The following is a 21,155-nucleotide window of genomic DNA, read 5'->3' on the forward strand; positions in this document are numbered from 1 at the left end:
GACTGTGTGTCTCTCCTCATCCGTGGTCTAGTAACCCGTATTTCTTTTTTGCGATTGAACAGTAAGGTGGATAAATATGTTCGGCCACTCAGTGGTCAAGGTTTCTCTGAGTTTTTCTCAGGCATTAACTAGTGCAGTGGAGCTTTCACCATTGCAAGTTCTCTGTTTTAACCACTGAGTAAAAGAGCAGGATCTGTATAATGGTTATCAGATGTGGATTTCTCTGTTTTCGGTAATTACACACCAGCCTTACTGCATATGTTTGGGGGTGTGTGTAGGCCATAGTGTGCTGAGCTGGTGTGAAGTTGGTCATTAGGGGCAAGACAGCTTGTTAAGGATCACCTTGTGAATTCAGAGGAAGTGCTGTTCTGGCCATACACACTTCCTACAGTCCTCCTTGTCCCTCTACTTACCTTGGTTGGGATCTCTGTACAGCTATGCACTCTGAATTTACATTCACTCCATCATTTACTCGTTTATTTATTCATCCCCCTGCTATATTCCAGCGAGGCCATGAGCTGGGTGTAGATCTGTTCACAAAATAAACAGTGCCTGTCCACATAGAACTTGTTCTGTTGGGAAACTAGACATTCATCAAACAATTGCATAAACATATAATTACATGTTGTGGTGAATGCTTGTGAAGAATGACATTGTAGTATTAGAGATAATATCATGGAGGGGATGTCACTTAGATTGGGGGATAGGAAGAAGTGATGTGAGCCGAGACTGATGCAAAAGTAGGCTAAGATTGATGGGAACTATTCTCTGTAAAGGAACATCTCATGTCAAGGCTTTTTTTCTTTTTAACTTTTTTTTTTTTAATGTTTATTATTTTTGAGAGAGAGAGAGAGAGGGAGACACAGAATCAGAAGCAGGCTCCATGCTCTGAGCTGTCAGCACAGAGCCTGATGCGGGGCTCGAACTCACAGACCACAAGATCATGACTTGAGCTGTAGTCTGCCGCCCAACCGACTGAGCCACCCAGGCGCCCCTTGTGTCAAGGTTTTGAGATAGGAACGAGTGTGACACGTTGAAAAACTGAAAAGAGCGCAGCAGGGCTAGAAAGTGGCTGAGGTGAGGGTACGACAGATTATGCAGTGCTGTGGAGTTTTAGCTGCACTTAAGCATTAAAAGTGCATTTGCCTCTCTGCGGTGGGTGCTGTGATGGCAGATTTTTTTTTTTTTTTTTTAAACTATCCCTTGGGTCCTGTTGGTGAGTAGACTTATTGAAAGGCATGCTACTAAAATACAGGGTGGGAAGAACAAGATGAGAAGAACAAGGGTCTTTAGGGAAACACAGAAAAAGGTTTGCTTTTTTCTGCTCTTATTTATTTGACTAGAACCACAAGGTGAGCAAAAAGTTTTTGGTGATGGCTCCATCCTCAATATCTAAATATAGTCCATAGTATTTTGTACAGCCCTCTATTTTGATTACTTGTTTAAGGTTAGAGACCATGTATCATTCTTTGTATTCTATCTTACTCCCAGTAAGGAGTAAAGCATTAATGTTTCATGGAGGGAGGCTTTTGCTTTTAGTTAGGAGGAGGGGAGTTGCATTCAGGGACACAGTTTGGAGAGGAGAGTCCCTGGTTACCCTCTTGATTCTTCTTTTGTTGTATATTTTGTTGTATATTTGTTCCCAGCTTCCTTACTTGATTTTTTTTCTCATCTCTGCAGGATCAATAAGCCGAGAGCTGAGGATTCAGGCGAATACCACTGTGTATATCACTTTGTCAGTGCTCCTAAAGCAAATGCCACCATTGAAGTGAAAGGTACAACCCAACAGAGGCTGCAGTGTGAGCCTCTCACTCTCCTTCTGAGACACTACCTTGCTCTGGACTCCCAGTCTTCAAGCTGTTCTTGTTCCCATTATGGGAGGCAATATAACATTATGGTAGGACTACAGGCTCAGGAGTTCAGCTGCCCAGGTTTAAATCCAAACCCCATCATCTGTTAGCTGTGTGACTATGGCAAGTTATTAGATTCTTTGTGCTCCTGTTTCCTCATTTGCAAAATCTACCTCGTGGGGTTGTAAGGAGGAATAAATAAGTTAATGTAGTAGTTTGAACCATACGAAATTGCTGTTTTTGTCTGGTAAAAGTTTGAATGTTGGCAGCTTCGTATGGTTCAACCTATGTAAATGTTTTCGAGCAAATAGTGCCGTACAAATATTATTACACAGATCTCCAATGGGCCAGAAGGATTTGGCAAAGTACAGTGTGCAGAGTGAACATAAACTATTTGTGGATAATTCATTAGAATTTTTTTTTAGTGTTTGTTTTATTTTTGAGAGAGAACAAGCGGGGGAGGGGCAGAGAGAAGGGGACAGCGGATCTGAAGTGGGCTTTGCGCTGACAGTAGCAAGCCGTGAGATCATGACCTGAGCTGAAGTTTGTTGCCACCCAAGTGCCCCATTCATTAGAATTTTAGTAGAAACTCTGGGTGCATGGCATCTTAAAGATGCAGCTGTAGCTAAAAGTTCCCAAAAGGGCCAAGAAAACTATAAAAGTTGAAGCTACTTAACATCATGAATCCCAGCTTTCCTGTGTTATTTCAAAGAAGCAGCTGAGACCCAGAAAAGTACAGCCATGAACTCTGGCTCACAGAGTGGTTTGTGGCAGAGCTAGCATTAGAATCCAGATCTTGATTCTCAATCCCATGTTTATCCATTTTATAAAATGACCAGGGGGAGGTGGGGTTGCTGTTTGAGGTCAGACTGAAGAATTGAGGGTTTTTAAATTTTTTTCATGTTTAAAAAAAATTTTTTTTTAATGTTTTTATTTATTTTTGAGACAGAGACAGAGCATGAGCAGGGGAGGGGCAGAGAGAGGGGGAGACACAGAATCTGAAGTGGGCTCCAGGCTCTCTGAGCTGTTAGCACAGAGTCCGACGCGGGGCTCGAACTCACTAGCTATGAGATCATGACCTGAGCTGAAGTCGGACGCTCAACCGACTGAGCCACCCAGGTGCCCCAGATTTTTTTCAGTCTTTATTTTGCTCAGGAAGGATACGGATTTGTTCTTCAAATCCTTGGGTGATCCTTAGCAGCTGGAGGGATAAATTTAGTAAATGGGAAGGTCCTATAATAGCAAGTATCAGATCTTTCTTAAAATATTTAGAAGACTAGAAATTCAGATTAAAGAAAGGCTTAGATTCCAAGTTTCAATGATCTGTTATTAAATGAAAGTAGTGTCTTGGTGACCCAGCCCTAATTTGTAAGTTGACGTAAGGACAGCCAGTGTCTCTTCCAGCTGCCACGTTGAATTCTAAATGCCTGAAAGGGTTTAGTCACGATGGCCTGGTAGTAGTCCACACCGGCCAGAGAATGTGGGCTTTGATTAATTCAGGGCTTTTCTTGGAGGGATCTGGGTTTATCTCTGTTTTTGAAGGATGGCACATTTGTTCAACATGAGGATGAAGGTGTGAGAAGTCGCTTTTTCTCTAAGCCTGCCATGTATCTTTCCTCACCTGGGTGAGCTGGCCTGCATGGGGAGATGTTTTACTCCTCCACGAGAGACCAGAGGCCCTGCAGCATTCCAGGCTGAGCCTTTGGCACAGCGTCCAAGTGTGGAGGTAGCAGGATGGGCGAGGGAGGGAAAGTGGTGTGTGTAGTTAGCCACCCTCCCCAAACCTAAAGGATGGTTACATGCAGTTTCTAGTCCTGGCTTCCCTGTGATAGTGCTGATTGGGCTCTAATGATTTCTAGCAGCACTTTCAGGAGTAGAGACAGAGGAGGTTTCCCATTGGCTTGGCTGCTTGAGAGGTGGGCTTCAGTGGCCCCTGAGGCAGCATCTTTCCTCACATTGTCTTTAGCAGATAGGAGGTGGTGGGCTGGGGGGCAGAGAATGGGAGGCTGCAAGCAGGAGTGATTTCAGAGGAAGTTAAAACATTCCATGGCATCTTATCGTGACTGCGCGAGATGTGTGCTGTTGCATTTTACTGACAACAGCTCTGCGAGGAAGATTGGGCAGGTGGTGCTATCCTGGTTTTAGGAGTAGACCTTAAGAAAACTCTCTTTCATAGAATCCTAAGCATATGCTGTGATTAGCTTGGACAGATATGTTAGTCTCTCAAGAAAATTCACAGGGAATTCCAGTCTTTCTCCTTTCTGTCCCCTAATACCTGGATAGAAGACAGGTGAACATTTAATGTCTTATAGGTGATCCTTAGTTTAGTATGGAAAAGACTGAACATTTGAGTTTTTCTGTTTAGCTTCAAAAAGATTTGCTATAGGCCCAGGATCATATTCTTTAAAAAAAAATTTTTTTTAATGTTTGTTTATTTTTGAGAGAGAGACAGTGCAAGTAGGGGAGGAGCAGAGAGAGAGGGAGACACAGAATCTGAAGCAGGTTCCAGGCTCTGAGCTGTCAGCACAGAGCCTGATGTGGGGCTCGAACCCATGAACTGTAAGATCATGACCTGAGCCAAAGTTAGATGCTTAGCCGACTGAGCCACCTAGGCACCCCTAAAGTTTATTTATTTATTTTCGAGAGAGAGAGAGAAAGAGAGTGAGTGAGTGGGGGAGGGGCAGAGAGAGGGGGGAGAGAGAGAATCCCAAGTAGACTCTGCACTGTCAGCACAAAGCCCGACTCGGGCCTGAATTCACGACTCATGAAGTAGTGACCTGAGCTGAAATCCAGAGTCAGACACTTAATTGACTAAGCCACCCCAGGTGGTTAAGCCACCCTGGGGGTGCCCCAGGATCATATTCTAAGCTAGGTGGTTGTGGTTGCCAACCCAGTGCCTTGCATTGAGAGAGAGGGAGGGAGGGAGATGGAAAGAGAGAAGGAGCCAAGGTGGGAGGGAGAGGGAAAGAGAGAGAGAGAGAGAGAGAGAGAGGTTGATTGATTCCCAGAGCATTTTCATATAAACTCTGGTTTTATTTCCTTGGTGCCTCTATGGTGGGTAAGAGACGGTTACCTTTTTATAGCTATAAAGACTTGAAAAATCTGAGTAATACCGGTAAGAGGTGGTTGTACTCGAGAGAGATTTAAGGAACATGAGTGACCTCTGTTGAAAGGAGTCTCTTGAGCGTCTTCTTTGTGGTTTAACTAACTCGGCGTGTCAGGGCAATAGAATTTACACCAGACAGATCTCTTCAGCACCTGTTCTGCACTCAGTCCTTTTCTTCCCCATTTGGCTTTTATTGCATTTCAGCACCTCCTCCCTGGGGTGTTGTTTGGGCTCAGCACTGTGGGGAGTGAAGGGTTTATACTAGGCCAGAACTGGGCACTGTGCAGCAGATCAGCACATCTTGAGTTACTTGTGTGCAAGAGAAAAGAAGGCTGCAGGAATCCGAGGGAGGGGTGTGTGTCCTGGAACAGCCCTGAGGTGGCAATGTTTTCCACCTTAGTCTGTCAAGAAAGGAATTTTGAGGATGGTAATATCTACGCAGGGAAGGCCCTGCGTCTGAAGTAGGGTTTTTTTCTTTCACTTTTTTTTTTCTCAAAGGCCAAGAATGAGGCACAGTGTAAACAGGAAGATACTGTTACTGTTTAGGATTACATTTCTTAGGTATCTAGCAGGTGACCTGAGCAGATGCTGGAGGTGAAAGATGGAGCAGGGCTGGCCAGGGGAGAGGAAACAGCAATGACTAGACCTTAGTGGGACCTCTGCCCCATAGCCCAGCCTCTCTGGGGATCCACTTAGATAACTCTGGGGAGGCATCTCTTTCCCCAGCTTTTCGACTCTTCAAGGTTTATGTCTTCCAGAGAGTCCACAGCTCATTACAGAGCATTTGTGATTGGATAAGTATTGAACTTTCTATTCCTGTAATTCTTTAACCTTTCTAACTCTTACTCTCTCCCTCTTCCCCTTTCTTCCTTTTCTAAAATTAAAAAAATGTGCTCATAAAAAAACCACATAAAAATGTCTGTGAAATCTGCAAAAAGGAAGAAATCCCTCTCATGACTCCTAAACCCCATCCTCTTTGTTCAGTTATTTTGATTAATCCAAGAAACAAGGAAATGGAATTTTGTTCTGTTTTTAGAAAAAGATTTTGGTGGTCATCAAATCCTCTGCAACAAACATGCTACTGCCTCTTGTGAAAGGTACATCCCAGCCCTACGAAGGTCTGGGTCTCGGGTCTCATCAGGCTCATTATCTCTTCCTGCTCACTGGGCACTGCGGGTGAGTTTCAGTCTTTTGGGGGTACCAGAGCTAAAACTGATCTTGTTTTTCCCTCCATACTTCTTAGTTTTTTTGTATTTTAATATTATGACTAAATGTTAGGATCTCTTTAAGTAACCTTGTCTGGCATCCCTGTTTCCTCCTCTGTTGTGTGGCCTTACAAATGATATATTACAGTTCAGACTGGCCGAGATGGACCTCATGGTGATGACACCGAATATCATTAAGAGTAATAATACATATCTTTCATCTGTATGGCCCTTTAGCATGCAGATTGTTCTCATGGTTATTTATTTGTTTGATAGGCAGCTAGTTTGGTAGGTGAGGACGCTTAGAGGTTGTGACATCCTTAGGTCAGAGCTGATGGCAAAGCTGGTTCTGACTCAGAATTGAAAAGTCTTCGAGAGCAAAATAATAATAATACCTTGAAGCTTCTAGAACACTTTGAGCATCAACTTCAGCCCAGATAACCATACCTATACTTTCTTTTCATGGTGCTACCCTGGCCTTCATTAATAAGAATAAGAATGGCTAACATTGCACATTAACTGTATGCCAGGCGCCATTCTGGGTGCACTGCTGTTTCTGTCCTCCCAGTAGTCTTCACAACTTTTGGATGGAAATGCTGTTGTTATTCCTACTTTCCAGGGGAGAAAATGGAGACTCAAGGGAATTAGATGACTTAACTGGTGTGGCAGGTAAAGAGTGGAACGTGGGTTCTCACCTGTGCTCCTGAACACTAAGCCATGTTACTGTGTGCAGCATGTAACAGTTAGAAGGCCTTGGACTGAGAGTTAGAGGAATCGGATTCTGATCCTGCCCTGCCATTAAACTTGCTGTGGCCCTAACCGTTTGCTCTCCTACCTTGGGCCTCAGCTTCCACAAGCATGTGATGAAGCAGGATGAGATAGATGGTCTTGGAGGTCCTGTAAGGCTCCAGCAGTCTGTAGTTCCCTTATATGGATACAAATGAGAGGTTGGGTTATTAAAGGAAAATGATCTCTAAGCTTCTTTTCCTCATGGTAGTACCTGTGTCACCTTCTCAACTTTGAGAATGTCACCTCAGTGTTCCCCATACTTCCACTCATCTCCCTGTCTTAGGGGACACTCCTTCTTACAGTCGCCTTGTCTCAAACACTGGTGCGAGGAAGGGTATGAAAGCAGTGGTTCTCAAACTTGATTTAATGTGTAGGCAATGTGGTCTGACATCAGGCTTTATTAAGAGCATTCCGGGTGATTATAGCATATAGCCAAGGTTAGAATCATGGTCTTAGAGGAGACTTCAGTTACTACCCACTCAGTGCTCTCTCCTGCAGGAAAGGGAAAAGCCTCATCTGCTGAAGGCAGCACAAGTCCCAGACTGCTTTAATCTTTACAGTTGATGATGAATCTACTCTGTGTAGAGAAGGCTTATTGAGCCACAAGCCAGCATCCTTGCTTCCATCCTGACCAGTCTCGTATTGCTTCTTGGGCTTAGCCCTTGGCTTAACAGTAAATCTTTTTTTTTTTTTTTTTTTTTTTTTTTTTAGTGTTTATTTTTGAAAGAGAGAGGGAGACACAGAATCTGAAGCAGTCTCCAGGCTCTGAGCTGTCAGCACAGAGCCGGATGCGGGGCTCAAACCCATGAACCCTGAAATCATGACCTGAGCCGAAGTCGGACACTTAACCGACTGAGCCACCCAGGTGCCCCAACAGTAAATCTTGCTGTTATCTCTGCCTTCTTCAGCCAAGCCTCTTAATTTTGCCTACAGCAAGATGAGGTGTCTTTGGGATCTGATAGGCTACATAAAGGAAGCAATGAGATCATCATATGGAATAGTATGTTTACTTAGAAACAGGCTACTCATTGACACCTTTAAGGATAGAGTTTCTTTGAAAAATGAGTTGTGAGGTTATGAATTTGCTTTGAAAAGTGAGCACCAAAGAAGCAGTCTATGTAAGAAACTCCATACCATGACCCCTTTCTCGGCTCTGTCGTGCTTAACTGTATTTAACATCAGCTTCAGGTGAACATAACTCCATTGCCTAAGTGGACACTTTCTACAGCCACCAGTCTGACAGAGAAGCTGGACGCTCTGCTCTGAGTGTAGGCTGGTCAGGCAACAGAAGGTATTGAGGAGCATGAGGTTGTTCTCACCCACAGACCCAGATAATGAAATTGGGTTGGGTGTTGATGGGGAACTAAGACTCTTTTGGAGCCCCTGTATTGCCATTCATTAGGATACTGGAAGGATATCTATCCATTATCTAATTTCATTGGAGTATGTGACTAATGAAGGGAGAGAGCCAGTTAATTCCCAAGTGGGTCTGTGAGCTCTTTAAAAGTCTCTCTCGGGGCGCCTGGGTGGTGCAGTCGGTTAAGCGTCTGACTTCGGCTCAGGTCACGATCTCGCGGTCCGTGAGTTCAAGCCCCGCGTCGGGCTCTGGGCTGATGGCTCAGAGCCTGGAGCCTGCTTCCGATTCTGTGTCTCCCTCTCTCTCTGCCCCTCCCCCGTTCATGCGCTGTCTCTCTCTGTCTCAAAAATAAAAATAAAACGTTAAAAAAAAAAAAATTTAAAGTCTCTCTCTTCCTCCTTGCCTCCCTGAGAGGGCAAAGGGAAGTAAGGTATTTGTGTCAGACTCCTCAGACCTACCTTCAGACCAGCAGATCCTGGTTAAGCAGTTCCTTATTTACGTGGCAAGCCCACAGAAGATAAGGCATGTTAACTAATATAAGTAAATAGGCCATTAATAAAAATTTGTCCAGTATCTGACCTGATTAAACCTTACTGGAGTTACAAGCACAAGTCCTGTTTGTGTCGGCAAACAGAGAACATAATAATCAGCATCTCTTTGATGTCTTAGAACTCAAAGGCCAGAGTCTAAGCCTAGCCTTTCCTTTCCCTGACTACTAATAGGTCAATTTAAATGTTTATTTTTGACCCCGAGCTCTAGTTGATACAGAGATATAACTTAATCCTCACAAGACCTCTGTGAGGTATGTGAATATTACTATTTTACAAAAGTGAGTAATGAAACTTAAATGACTTAAAGGACTTTAAATGATCCGCCTTAGGTTACTCAGTTGGTGAGTAGTAGTCTCATTAGAGCCTAAATTCCTCTGACTTAAAGTCCAAAGCTTTTTTACTTATGTTATAGTGTATGGAGTAGTTAAACTGTGACAGGTAAATCAGTCCACTACAGATCTGGAATGTTCCAGTACCTCTACAAGCAAAGATAACACTTGGACAGTTTGTTATGCATGTTGTAAAGCATACTGTATATTTTTATTTTTATGGACTCTGTTCTAGTTTGGTTTATTTCCCTTCTGTATGTAAAGTTCAAAAAGCATAGCCTCTGGATCAACCCTGAATTTGTTTCTAGCTTTACTGTTAACTAGCAGTGTAATTTTAGATGTTAAATAACTTTTCCAAACTTGAGTTTTCTTTTATGTAAATGGGGTAATATTTTCTTTCTTCATTGGGTTGTTAAATGACCCCCCAAACTTAGTGGCTTAAAACAAGAAACTCTTACTACCTCATAGTTTCTGTGAGTCAGGAATTAGGGAGCAGATTAGTGGGGGTGACTGCAAGCAGCAGTCTTCTGAAAGCTCGACTGGCACTGGAGGATCTGTGTCCTCAGTGGCTGCCTCACATGGCTGCTGTTGGTCAGTTCCTCACTGTGTGGGCCTTTTCCACAGGCTGTTTGAGTGGCCTCCCAGTATGACAGCTAACCTGCCCCAGATTGTGTGATCGAGAGAGAGCAGGGAGAAAGCCACACTGGCTTTGTGAACTATCCAAAGTTGCATACCTTTATTTCTGCTTTACTTCATTCATGAGAATTGTGCCACTAAGTCCAGCCCACGCTCAAGGGGAGGGAGCTATTACACTTCACCTTTTGAAGGGAAGAACATCAAAGAATTTGGAGACTATTTAAAAACCACCATGGGTGGACGCTGAGCCCTAAGGGCCCCTCTGCTCTCTGACCAGTGCTTTACATGTGCTCTGAGAGCCTGGTTTCATTTCTTGCTTTGGTTCCACTGTCTTGTTTAGCTGGTAGGACAAGAACAGGCTTGCTTTCTTTTTGTCCCCCTCCCCAACATTTTTTTTTTTTTTTTTTACTATTTGACTATGGTTGACATAAAATGTTACATTAGCTTCAGATATACAACTTTGTGATTTGACAAGTTTGTGCATCATGCTATGTTCACAAGTGTGGCCACCAACTGAGGAATGTGATTTTTGATTGAGCAGTTACCATAAAGGAAAGAGAGAAGTGAAAAAACTTTTCATTGACCCAGAGGCTAAAGTGATAGTTGTTATAATCACTCCCTTAAGGATAGAGTGATGTGGCTTAATTTTCTCTCTGCTCATAATACTAGTGACACTCCCACCATCCTAAGGGTGAATAATCAGGGCTTCACTCAGTATTCTTTGCTAAGCTGAGGAGAAAGCAACAGATCTAACCATTGAAAACTCTTTCCTGTAGGTTTATTCTATGTAAATATGACCAATGAAGTGTGATGGGGTAGCTAAGTTCCTAGATAATCTCTGTGCATAGTAGCCTTTAAGGCATGTTCACATCTATAAATAGAAGCCACTGTAGAACACCAAGGTAGATGAATGAAAAGGAGAAGTAGTGTTCTCCTAAACACCAAGGTAGGAGTGAAGACCATCCCCATCTCTCTCCTCAGGTCTTGGCCTTCTAGTCTGCATCCTTTCAGAATATTGACTTTTTTTTTCTTTTCAAATTTTTATGTAAATTCTAGTTAACATACAGTGCAATATTGATTTCAGGAGTAGGACTCCATGATTCATCACTTATATACAACACTCAGTGCTCATAATAAGTGCCCTCCTTAATACACATCACTTATCTAAGCCCATCCCCTACCCACCTCCATCAACCCTCTGTTTGTTGTCTGTCTTTAAGAGTCTCTTATGGTTTATTTCCATCTCTCTTCTTCCCCCCCACCATATGTTTATGTGTTTTGTTTCTTAAATTCCACATGCGTGAAATCATATGGTATTTGTCTTTCTCTGACTTATTTTGCAAATGGCAAGATTTCATTCTTTTAGGTGGCTGAGTAATATTCCAGTGCGTGTGTGTGTGTGTGTGTGTGTGTGTGTGTGTGTGTGTAAATATCATGTCTTCTGTATCCATTCATCAATTGATGGACACTTGGGCTCTCTCCATGGTTTGGCTATTGTTGATAATGCTGCAGTAAACATCAGGGTGCATGTACCCCTTAGAACCTGTATCTTTTTATCCTTTGGGTAAATACCTGGTAGTGCAATTGCTGGACCGTAGGATAGTTCTATTTTTAACTTTTTGAGGAACCTCCATACTGTGCTCCAGAGTGGCTGCACCAGTTTGCACAGAATAGTGACTTTCTTGGAGGCCATGGTGCCATAAACCAGATCGACTTTTAGCCTTCTGGGTGGTTCTAATGTGTAACCTTGAGATGAGTCCCCAAGGTAAAAGCTGATGGTACTGAATTCACAGTACTATTGGAATTAGTTAGTTAACTGGGCTAGAGTGGGTATTCTCTGTGGGTCAAAGGAAAACGGAAAAATATGTCACACATAAGCTGATTTCTAAAATTTATATCTTCACCCTAGACTACTCCTCTGGGCTTCAGACTTGATACTCAGCTGTCTACTTGACAACTTCACTTGGAGGTTAAAGACGTATCTTAAGCTTAACATGTCCTCAACTTTGAACTCCTGGTTTTTACCACAGCCATTGCTCCATTCCTAAACAAAAACAAAACAAAAGCAAGCCAACAAAAAACTACCTGGTTCTTCTGTAGTCTTATCTTAGTAACTGGCAACTCCATTCTTATAATTCTTCAAGCCAGAAACCTTTGAGTCATCCTTGACTTTCTTCCTCACATCCCACATCCATTCCATTAACAAATACCTTAACTCAACCTATAAAATGTATCGGAATCTCTTTCACTGCTACCGCCCTCATCCAAACCACCCTCTCCTTTGCCTGGATTACTCTAATAGCTCCCTTAAATAAATGGTCTTGATTGCACATAGTCATCTACATAGTAGCCAGAGGAAGCCTGTTAAAACATGCAGATCATTTTATACCTATGTTTGATATTTACCAGTGGCTTCCCAGCTGACTCAGAGTAAATGCCAAAGTCCTTTCAGTGGCCTGCAAAGTCCTATTCAATCTGGGCTCCATTCACTCTGATTTCATCTCCTACCATCTTTGCCTTGCTTACTGTGTTTCAGCCAAACTCCTCCATGCCGTTCCTTGTACATAACAAGTGCACCTGTGCCTCAAGGCTTTTTGTCTTTTATTTGGAGTGTTCTTCCCACAGATACAGGAGTGTGCTCCTCCCTTAGTGTTCTTCATGACTGTGTGAAAATGCACCTCAGTAGAAAGACCTTCCCCCACTAGTCAGTGATGTATCTGGCATGTGGTGGGTGCTCAACAAGTCTTTGTCAGATGAATGAAATACAACTAGAAGCAAAATGTGGTAGTCCTGCTTGCTGTGTCTCCCCATGATGGTGTTTTACTTAGTGTATTGCCTTGGAGCTTGCTCCTTGGAGGACTTAAGATGTTCTTCACTCTTTACTGACTGAAGAAAGCTCTGAGAAAGGGGGACAGGGGGAGCAGTAGGTCTGAGCAGTAACCAAGTGGCTTTGGGAGAAATCTGGTGACATGGCAGTAAGATGGAGCCAGCCTGGCCCACTCCCTTCTGCAGTGAGGAAGTCTACCTGGAAAAACAAAAAGGCATTTCCTTTAAAACCTCCTCTTTAGATAGAAAACACCACACACTGTGTAGTACTGAGCAGGTTTCAGTTTGGCTGGCAGTGGTGATAGAGACAGCTTGGGACCTCATTCATTCCATTTCTGTCCAGGTGCCTCTGGAGGTGGCCTTGGAAGCACAGTCTGAGAAGTAGCAGAACTTTGGATTTGTTTTAAGCCAAGAAAAAACAGGCTGTTTTGAGGGGGAACATGGGATAAGCCCATGATATAATACAATTGTACAGGCTTTTATAGTTGCAAAGTGAGTGTTTTAAATCTTTCCTACCCAAGGCCCCTGGATGTAGGCAGGGGCTAGGATTATCTCCATTTGATAATGGGTGTAGAAATGAAGCACAGAATAATTAAAGAATTAGCAAAACTTGAATTTGGACCAGACCTGTTGATTTCTCTTTCCTGTCTTGGCCAACTGCGTGACATCTGGCCTACTTTGAGTTTTATTGCTTTCACATTACTTACTGTAACTGGTGAGGTATGGTAGAAAATATTGTCAAGATCAAAGGAGGCTAAATTCAAAGAATTAGCCCCCATCTCAGGCTTCCTGGATCCTTGAAACTTATCTAATTTTTAAACCACAGGTGCTGTCTATTTCTTCCTAAGTGATCCCTTAAAGCAGAGAAGACCAGCAGCGTCTAACATGTCTAGAAATTCCCCCAAGATTGGGTTTATTGAGATTACTGCAAATCAGGTGTACAGGTCAGATTCTTAAACTGTTAATAAAATCTCTTGGGACACTGGTTGAATTTCCTGTTTATTCGTTTCTTGTGAAGACGGATTTGCTGGATTCCCTCTTTCCTGGAAGAGCCTTGCCCATTGATAGTCATCAGATAGCTTCTCCAGGCATTCATTATTTTTATATACCTTGCAATCTTTGACTTGATTTTAAATGTTTGACCTTAGAGATCTCTCATTTCCTTAAGGGAATATATGACATTTGATATAATCCATAATTGTTATTAGTTCAGGCATGAAAAAACCATGACTGGAAGAGGAGATGATAATAGCTTCTGTTTGCATTTTTTTTTTTTTTTAAAGGATGTTTTAATTTAGGGCAGTTGAGCCTATGCCCCCTCTTCCAGGAGGTTAGAGAGCCACCTGTATTAATAGCAGAACTTCACATATAGCAATCCTGGTATCTGCTTTGGCTGCTTTGGTGGGTGGGAGGTAGGGCATGGTTTGATTCCATTGCTCTGTTCTGACCTGAAATGCATGTTATCAAAGATAAATATGAGGACGGGCCTAAAGATTGGCTATCTTAGAAGCAGGGCTCTGAGTCAGTAGGTGGGGCCTTTGTATCCTCTTCAGAATAGCTTCCCATGATAACTGTTCAACACTGTTTCTCACAGCTGCTCCTGACATCACTGGCCACAAACGGAGCGAGAACAAGAATGAAGGGCAAGATGCCATGATGTATTGCAAATCAGTTGGCTACCCGCACCCAGAGTGGATCTGGCGCAAGAAGGAGAATGGTATGCCCATGGTGAGTAGGAGGCAGCCCTGATTCTCTATACCTGGGTCTCCGTGGTTGCTGGAGTTTCTCCTGGGGAGGTCCAGGCATCTGGACCAGTTTCTGCAACCCCTGCCATAATGGCATGGCCCCAGTTACCCTTTCTAGTCATGAATGTTATGAATCTGGAGGTCACTGACAGTCTCTGTCCAGCACTGGAATCCCTACGTGATCTGTTAGAGCTGTTTGTCTACTAAGCGATTTGACTGGTTTGCCTTCAAGACAAGAAGCTGAAAGAGCTAATCCCAATCTTAAACTTTTTTTTATTATTCTAGTGCATCTGTCCTAAAGAAAATATTGTTCTTGGTGTAGTCTTAACATACCTTTCTTGTTTTTTGGAAAGACAAGGCAATGAGGGCAATTACTAATATATGCCTGGGACACAGAAAGTACTGATTAGGAATTGGGGCAACATGATGAGCCTCAGGAGCAGCCTTAGACATTGGAAATCTGACAGTATCTGCTCCAGAAAAGGTCAAAGAAGACATCTTTTTCAATCTGTGGGATGATTCTTGATGGTGTTGGGGGAGTCAAATATTTGTTAGACTCTCATTCTCTCTCTGATTTCGTGACATTTGTCCAGTCTCTTTTTCTGTGAGAGGGTGTCATACATTCCTCCTCTCCTGAGGCCTTGCATGCCCAGCACTGTACTTTTCAGGCATCCTCTTTGTCAATCATCAGAATCAGAAGGGACCCTGGAGATAATCTAATCTGCTTCTTCAGAAAGGTTGCATTATTAACCAAGGTGAATTAGTGACAAAACCAAGGAAGGGTCAAATCCATTTTTTTTTAAATTTCCAGTCTATAATTCTTCCCACTCTAGGATCTCTCAATAATGATATGTCAAGTGGTGGTAAGGACTCTGACATTAACAATGATGACTAGATTTCAGAAACCCACTAATAAGGGGTCGTGATGAGGAAGGGAGAGGTTATTTTCAGAGCAGGCCCTGAAAAGTCAACAAAATATTTAATTCTCTAAAGTGCTGGCAAGCAAATGCCCATTTCTCTCCTGGTATCTGGGTAGGAGAGCCCTTGAGCTTTTGCCAAAGCAGATTGGGATTCCTCAGTGGATATTTTCATCTCCTCTTCTTCTCATGCCCATGAATTCTTTTTTTGTTTGTTTGTTTTATGTTTTTTTTTTGAGAGACAGAGTGTGGGCAGGGGAGGGGCAGAGAGAGAGAGAGAGACAGACAGACAGACAGACAGAATCTGAAGTGGGCTCCAGGCTCTGAGCTGTCAGCACAGAGCCTGACACGGGGCTCAAACTCATGAACCACTAAATGAAGTCATACACTTAACCTCCTGAACAACCCAGATGCCCCTCATGCCCATGAACTCTTAATTATCTGTTACATTGTGAAGAACCTTTGAAATCAATTACTACTTCTTGTTGCTTTCAAGCTGTGAATCGTTTGGGAAACAGAAAACTTTTAACGAAAGAGGGGTAGGGAAAAGAAAAGCAATTTCTAGGTTGATGCCTTTGAAAACCAGTTTGTCGAACAGTCTAAACTTGGTTGAGGGCTAAGATAAAATGCTTTCAGTTTTTTTCTAGACACTAATTTCAGTACAGATCCCTTTTCTAGACAGATCCCATAACTTTGTTGGACCTCTTTGTTTTTAAAGAATTTAGTCCAGCCCAATCCAAAATTCCAGTTTTCTCTCTCATCCCCTTTCCCTAGGCTGCAAGGGGAGCAGAGGATTGTCTTCATTCTGTCTTCTGGGTTTTTCTTCTGTATGGAGTGGGAAAGAGGACAAGTATGGCTCATCTGACTTATCCTATAGCCCACTGCTTCTTGGCTGCTACTTCTGTGGCCTCTGCGTTGGCAGGTGTCCAGATCTGGATCTTGTAAGAACTTGTGTTGGTTCTTATAGGACCAGTTCTCAGATATTAGAGGTCTACTCTAACCAAAATCTCTGTTTCCTGCTTAGCTCCGGCCACAGATGATTTTTACTGCTGGGGTCTTCTCACCCAGAAGGCAACCAACCCTGTCAGGGAAACGTGAACATCATGGCTCTTCAAATCCTGGGAGTATAGGCCACTCTGCCTTCAGATCTCCAAATAGCCCTTTCCAAGATTGAGAGGCATACGGCACATCAGCCGGTCTCCTTCCTAAACAAATACCTACTGGAAAAAGATAGTTTCTTCTTGGCACCCCCAGCCTGAGTGATTCTCTTGGTGCCTGTTCCACTCAGCTGCAGGGTGGGAAGCTGCATGCAATGCCAAGTATAACTCTCTTCTTGTCACCTCTAATCCTGTCTTCTCTTTTATAGATTGGTGAGGGTTGATGTGGTCATGTGAGGGGTAAGGTGGCTTGATGGACTCCCTTGTAGTAAGCCCTAGCAGGACTATTTGCCCCCTGATTTGTTTGAACCTTTTTTTTTTTTTTTTCTTTTAAAGAGATAGGTACTTTTTTTTTAAAGTAAATCATAATTTCTGACCATAAATGTAAAAATTACAGTCGTGTTAAATACAAAGTTTTAGGTATCCTCCTTAAAAGGCAGATTTAAGAAACAAAAATATGATATGTTGTTTAAGATAATCTACATATAACAAAATAATATAAAAGTGTTAAAACAAAAATGATGGACAAAGATATAGTGAAATTCTATAAATAGAAAGAACAAGTGGAAATCTTAACATCACAGAAAGTGAAATTCAAATAAAAAACATTAAACCAGGGTGCCTGGTGGTTCAGTTAAGTGTCCAACTTCACCACAGGTCATGATCATGAGTTTGAATCCAGCATCGGGCTCTCTGCTGTCGGCGGAGAGCCTGCTTCACATACTCTGTCTCTCTCTGCCCCTCTTCCCCCCGCTTTCCTGCCACCCCCCCCATACTCTGTCTCTTTCTCTCTCAAAAATAATAACTAATAAAAAGTAATACCTTAAAAAGGTTAAACCAAGAGTTCCTTTTTATCATAAGAGGATTAATCCATAATAAAGACAAAGCTATCATGATCTTTTCACACTACATAGTACAGTTCCAAAATGAATGAATTAAAAATTGGAAATATATGGAAATGTAGCCAGAAGCACAATTATATGGTGGCATACTTACATATATTATTTTTAGTCTTTGACAGGTGAGATGAAAAATCACCAACACTGTAGAAGGTTTGAATATCTAATGACTAAGGTGATACAGTCTTGATACTGAAACCTAAGTATCAGTCACTATCAGTCATAAATGTATGTGAACGCTTCCTAAGTGCAAGTTAATGGTGTTTGAATCCTTTTTTTAAAAAAAAATGTACACATTTTTATTATTGAAGTATAGTTGACATATAATGTTATATTAGTTTCAGGTATACAGCATAGTAATTTGACAGTTCTGTACATAATGCAGCACTCACCACGATTAGCGTAGTCACCATTTGTTACCTTACACGTCATTACAGTATTATCGACTCTATTCCCTATGCTGTGCTTTCATCCAAGAATATAGGGTACTTTTGATGCTTCTCCTTAGTCATCAATTCTGTAGCAACAGGACAAGTCTCCACTCAGTATCTTATTATGCATTGATTGAAAAGGTTAAAAGTTTCTTGCATATAATGGTATTCAGAAAATACTTAGTGAAGGCCTGTGGATCAAAGAAGACAATACTCATTTCTGATTATAAGTGAAAAACATGGAATTAGTGAGCCGGTAGGGCGGGAGGCGGGGGGGGGTTGGGGGTGAGAGAAGTTGGCAGCTTTCCAAGTCCTCGAGTCGAAGCTTCATGGGATAACTTGTTTTGAAGGCTGAGTTTGCCATTTCAGGCATACCCACACTCAGCTGCAGACACGATTGTATGCTATAGCTAGACATCATTCTGGGGATTATCTTCCCCTTTCCTCTCTACTATTTCTGATTACACTTTAGTTGTTGCATAACAACTGGCACATGAGTCCATTTTCCTGCTACCCCAGGGGATCAGTGCTATAAGCCTGCTGGATCCCAGCTCCACCTAGAGCCCTGCTTGTGCACTCTCACCTCCGCCTTCCCACATGGGCCTGGAGTACTCCCGTCCTACTTAGCACCTCTCCTCCCCACAATCTAGTGCAAAAGCTGGCTCTTGTCAAGCTTTCCCTGACTGTTTCTGGCACCGGCCACTCACTCTGCCCCACAGTATTCGGTACATGCCCTCCATTGGGGCTTCTCGTCGCATTCCTATGACTATCCCTTTTGAGGTTCCCTCTTGAGGTCAGTCTCCTTGTTCGTTTTTGTATCATACTTTTCCCTATTTCACCTTCCCCTTGGTAGGATATAAGACATGTAGCATACATTAGTAAATAGTTGATTGATTGAATAAACTTTGCTTTAACCCTGTAATTCTGAAAGGAAAGGGCAGTTACGAATTTCTCTAGCCTTGACTAGGAGCAAGTTCTTAGTATTGTTTTTGGAGGAAGTTTAAGGAGACTTCCCAGAATTCACCAAGCACGAAGTAGATGTCCTGACTCTGAAGTCATCAGACAGGCCTGAGGTTAGCATATATGCCTGACCGTGGAGGTCACACCCCTCCTTCTCAATTCTCCTTCTGTGTTATGGTTTCTTACCATATGGTATTTGAAGTAGCATTTTCTAGATTGAGTAGGTCTTCCAGTCACTTCATAGAAGTTGGAGAAGTCTGGAGGACCAACAGTAGGGGAGGCCTTAACCTGGCTCTACCAGAAGTTTACTAATGTGTTGTTGTTGTTGTCGATATTGAAAGGAAGTTAATAATGAAGGGCTCACAAGTTACCTGGACAAAGATGGTCCTAGACACTGCTCCCTCATCCCAGCCAGTGATCTTGCTAAGAATGGAGAACAGTGCCACCTTATCTTGGACACGAACTCAACTACTCTGACCTCTGTGTGTTCTCCCTTTCTCCACCCTGAGCAGGACATTGTCAATACCTCTGGCCGCTTCTTCATCATCAACAAGGAAAATTATACTGAGCTGAACATCGTGAATCTCCAGATCACGGAAGACCCTGGCGAGTATGAATGTAATGCTACCAACTCCATTGGCTCTGCCTCCGTTGTCACCATCCTCAGGGTACGGAGCCACCTGGCCCCACTCTGGCCTTTTTTGGGAATTCTGGCTGAAATCATCATCTTGGTGGTGATCATTGTTGTGTATGAGAAGAGGAAGAGGCCAGATGAAGTTCCTGATGGTAAGAGCATCCCTACAAAATAGCTATAATGTTGGGGTTGGTTCCTTGGGATGGTTTCCAAGCACCCAAAGAGGACTATAAGTATGTTGGGGTTCAGTCCCAAAAGGAGAGAAGGAAAATTCTCATACTGGTTCCTTAATCCCTACCCCTAAGATTAGCCACCTAGAGCTATAATTATTAGCTCTGTCCCTCCATTTGGGTGTTCTCCAAGCCCCAGTCCCATCTGCCCTTCAGGCCCCATGTGGGGAGCGGGCAGCTGTCAGTCTCTTTGTTCAGCTCTGTCCTCCTTCAATACAGATCATCAGGCAGATTGAGCTTGAGGAGAATCCAAGTCAAGCCTAGAAGCCACCCCAAGATCGCAGGCCACCTGGCCTTTCAGGCAGATTTAAGGTATCTAATTGGTTGTCACATGGTTGCCTCGTGTAGCCCCTGTAGGTAACTGCCCCAGTCCAGTCAAACTGTTCTTGAGAAAAGCCATTGGAACAGGCCAGCCTTTGGTTCCCTTGGTTGGTCCCTTTGATAGGTTTTCAAGGTTCTTGATGAAGCAGGCACCTAGCATTTGGCTTTTCTGTCTCACAGACAAAGTGGTGGAGTCTGATCCATCCACACCCCCACTTTTAAGGCAGAGATAGCTAAGCAGTAACACCTGGAGCCCAGGCCCCAGGGTGGCACCCGCAGGCTGGTGGAGTGCCAGAGATGGGAGTGGATAGAGCGGCACTAGGACTACAGTGAACTATTAAGCTTTGGAAAGAACATGGATCTTAGATTTGGGGACATGCTTACAATCAGGAAGGTCCTAGGAAATCTTTGTGGTTTTTTTTTGTTTTTTTTTTTTTTTTTTGGTATTCCATTTGTAACCCTGGGATTCCAGTCAGGGGACAGCTCCTGCTGGAGACTTGTATCAGTAGCTCCTTCAGCTTTCTGACTAGCCCCCCACCCTCCTGTCCTGTCACGTCATCAGCAAATGAATCGGCCAGCCAGAGATTACCCCCACTTGTTCATCACTGACTAGATGAGAAGGGTGTGTGCCCAAGTTCAGTGGAGGCAGGCCTTGGGTGATGGTGGGGTTGCCAACTCTGGTGTGACTGTTCTGGGCCTGTGCTTGTGCACTGTGGTCCTGTGCCTTGCCCCACAGAGTTGTCCTTGTCCCCGTGGCTGACCAGCAGGACTGCAGCCCCAACCATGTGTGTCTGTGGAGAATTGCTAAGGGGGATCTGCTGCTCCCTCAGAAGTCATGCAGCCCTGAAGGCATGCTGGTGGCTTCAGCCTGTCTGGAAGGCCATGTTTGAGAACAGCAGCCTCTTCCCCTCTTTTCGTTTCTTCTCAGCACCTCCAAATCTCTGCCTGCACTAAGTAGAGGGGAGTATTCTAGGGAGGCTGGCAAAAAGATTTGTCGCTGACACTAACAACGCATGTAGGGAGCCCTGGCAGAACCCCTCCCGGTGTACATCCAGCAGTGAGCTAGACCGAGGAGTGAGGCGGACGCCAGCTGGAAGTCGATGGGCCTGTGTGAATAAATGAGCTGATTCCCTGCAACAGAAGTGTGCCCCCGGGATTTTTACATTCCTTCTCCTAGGTGCACAGAACTGCTGTTCTACGAGGTGAACTGCA

At 43.4% G+C, this 21,155-nt stretch overlaps 1 protein-coding gene across 6 annotated transcripts in view; it reads left to right on the forward strand.

The window, feature by feature from the left end:
* The window catches only part of NPTN (neuroplastin), a 73,039-nt gene that overhangs the window by 44,097 nt on the left and 7,787 nt on the right, over positions 1-21,155 (forward strand). For 5 of the 6 annotated variants that reach the window (XM_060618106.2, XM_060618109.3, XM_060618110.3 and 2 more), the window contains 3 exons: positions 1,681-1,775; positions 14,244-14,377; positions 19,271-19,544. In XM_060618106.2, the coding sequence (XP_060474089.1) occupies positions 1,681-1,775; positions 14,244-14,377; positions 19,271-19,544 (503 nt within the window). Of the gene's footprint in view, positions 1-1,680; positions 1,776-14,243; positions 14,378-19,270; positions 19,545-19,841; positions 19,935-21,155 lie in introns of all 6 variants that reach the window. The other variant, XR_013556365.2, reaches the window with a different exon arrangement.

The sequence above is a fragment of the Panthera onca genome, chromosome B3, assembly GCF_046562875.1.
Source record: "Panthera onca isolate mPanOnc1 chromosome B3, mPanOnc1 haplotype 2, whole genome shotgun sequence".
Taxonomy (NCBI): Eukaryota; Metazoa; Chordata; class Mammalia; order Carnivora; family Felidae; genus Panthera; species Panthera onca.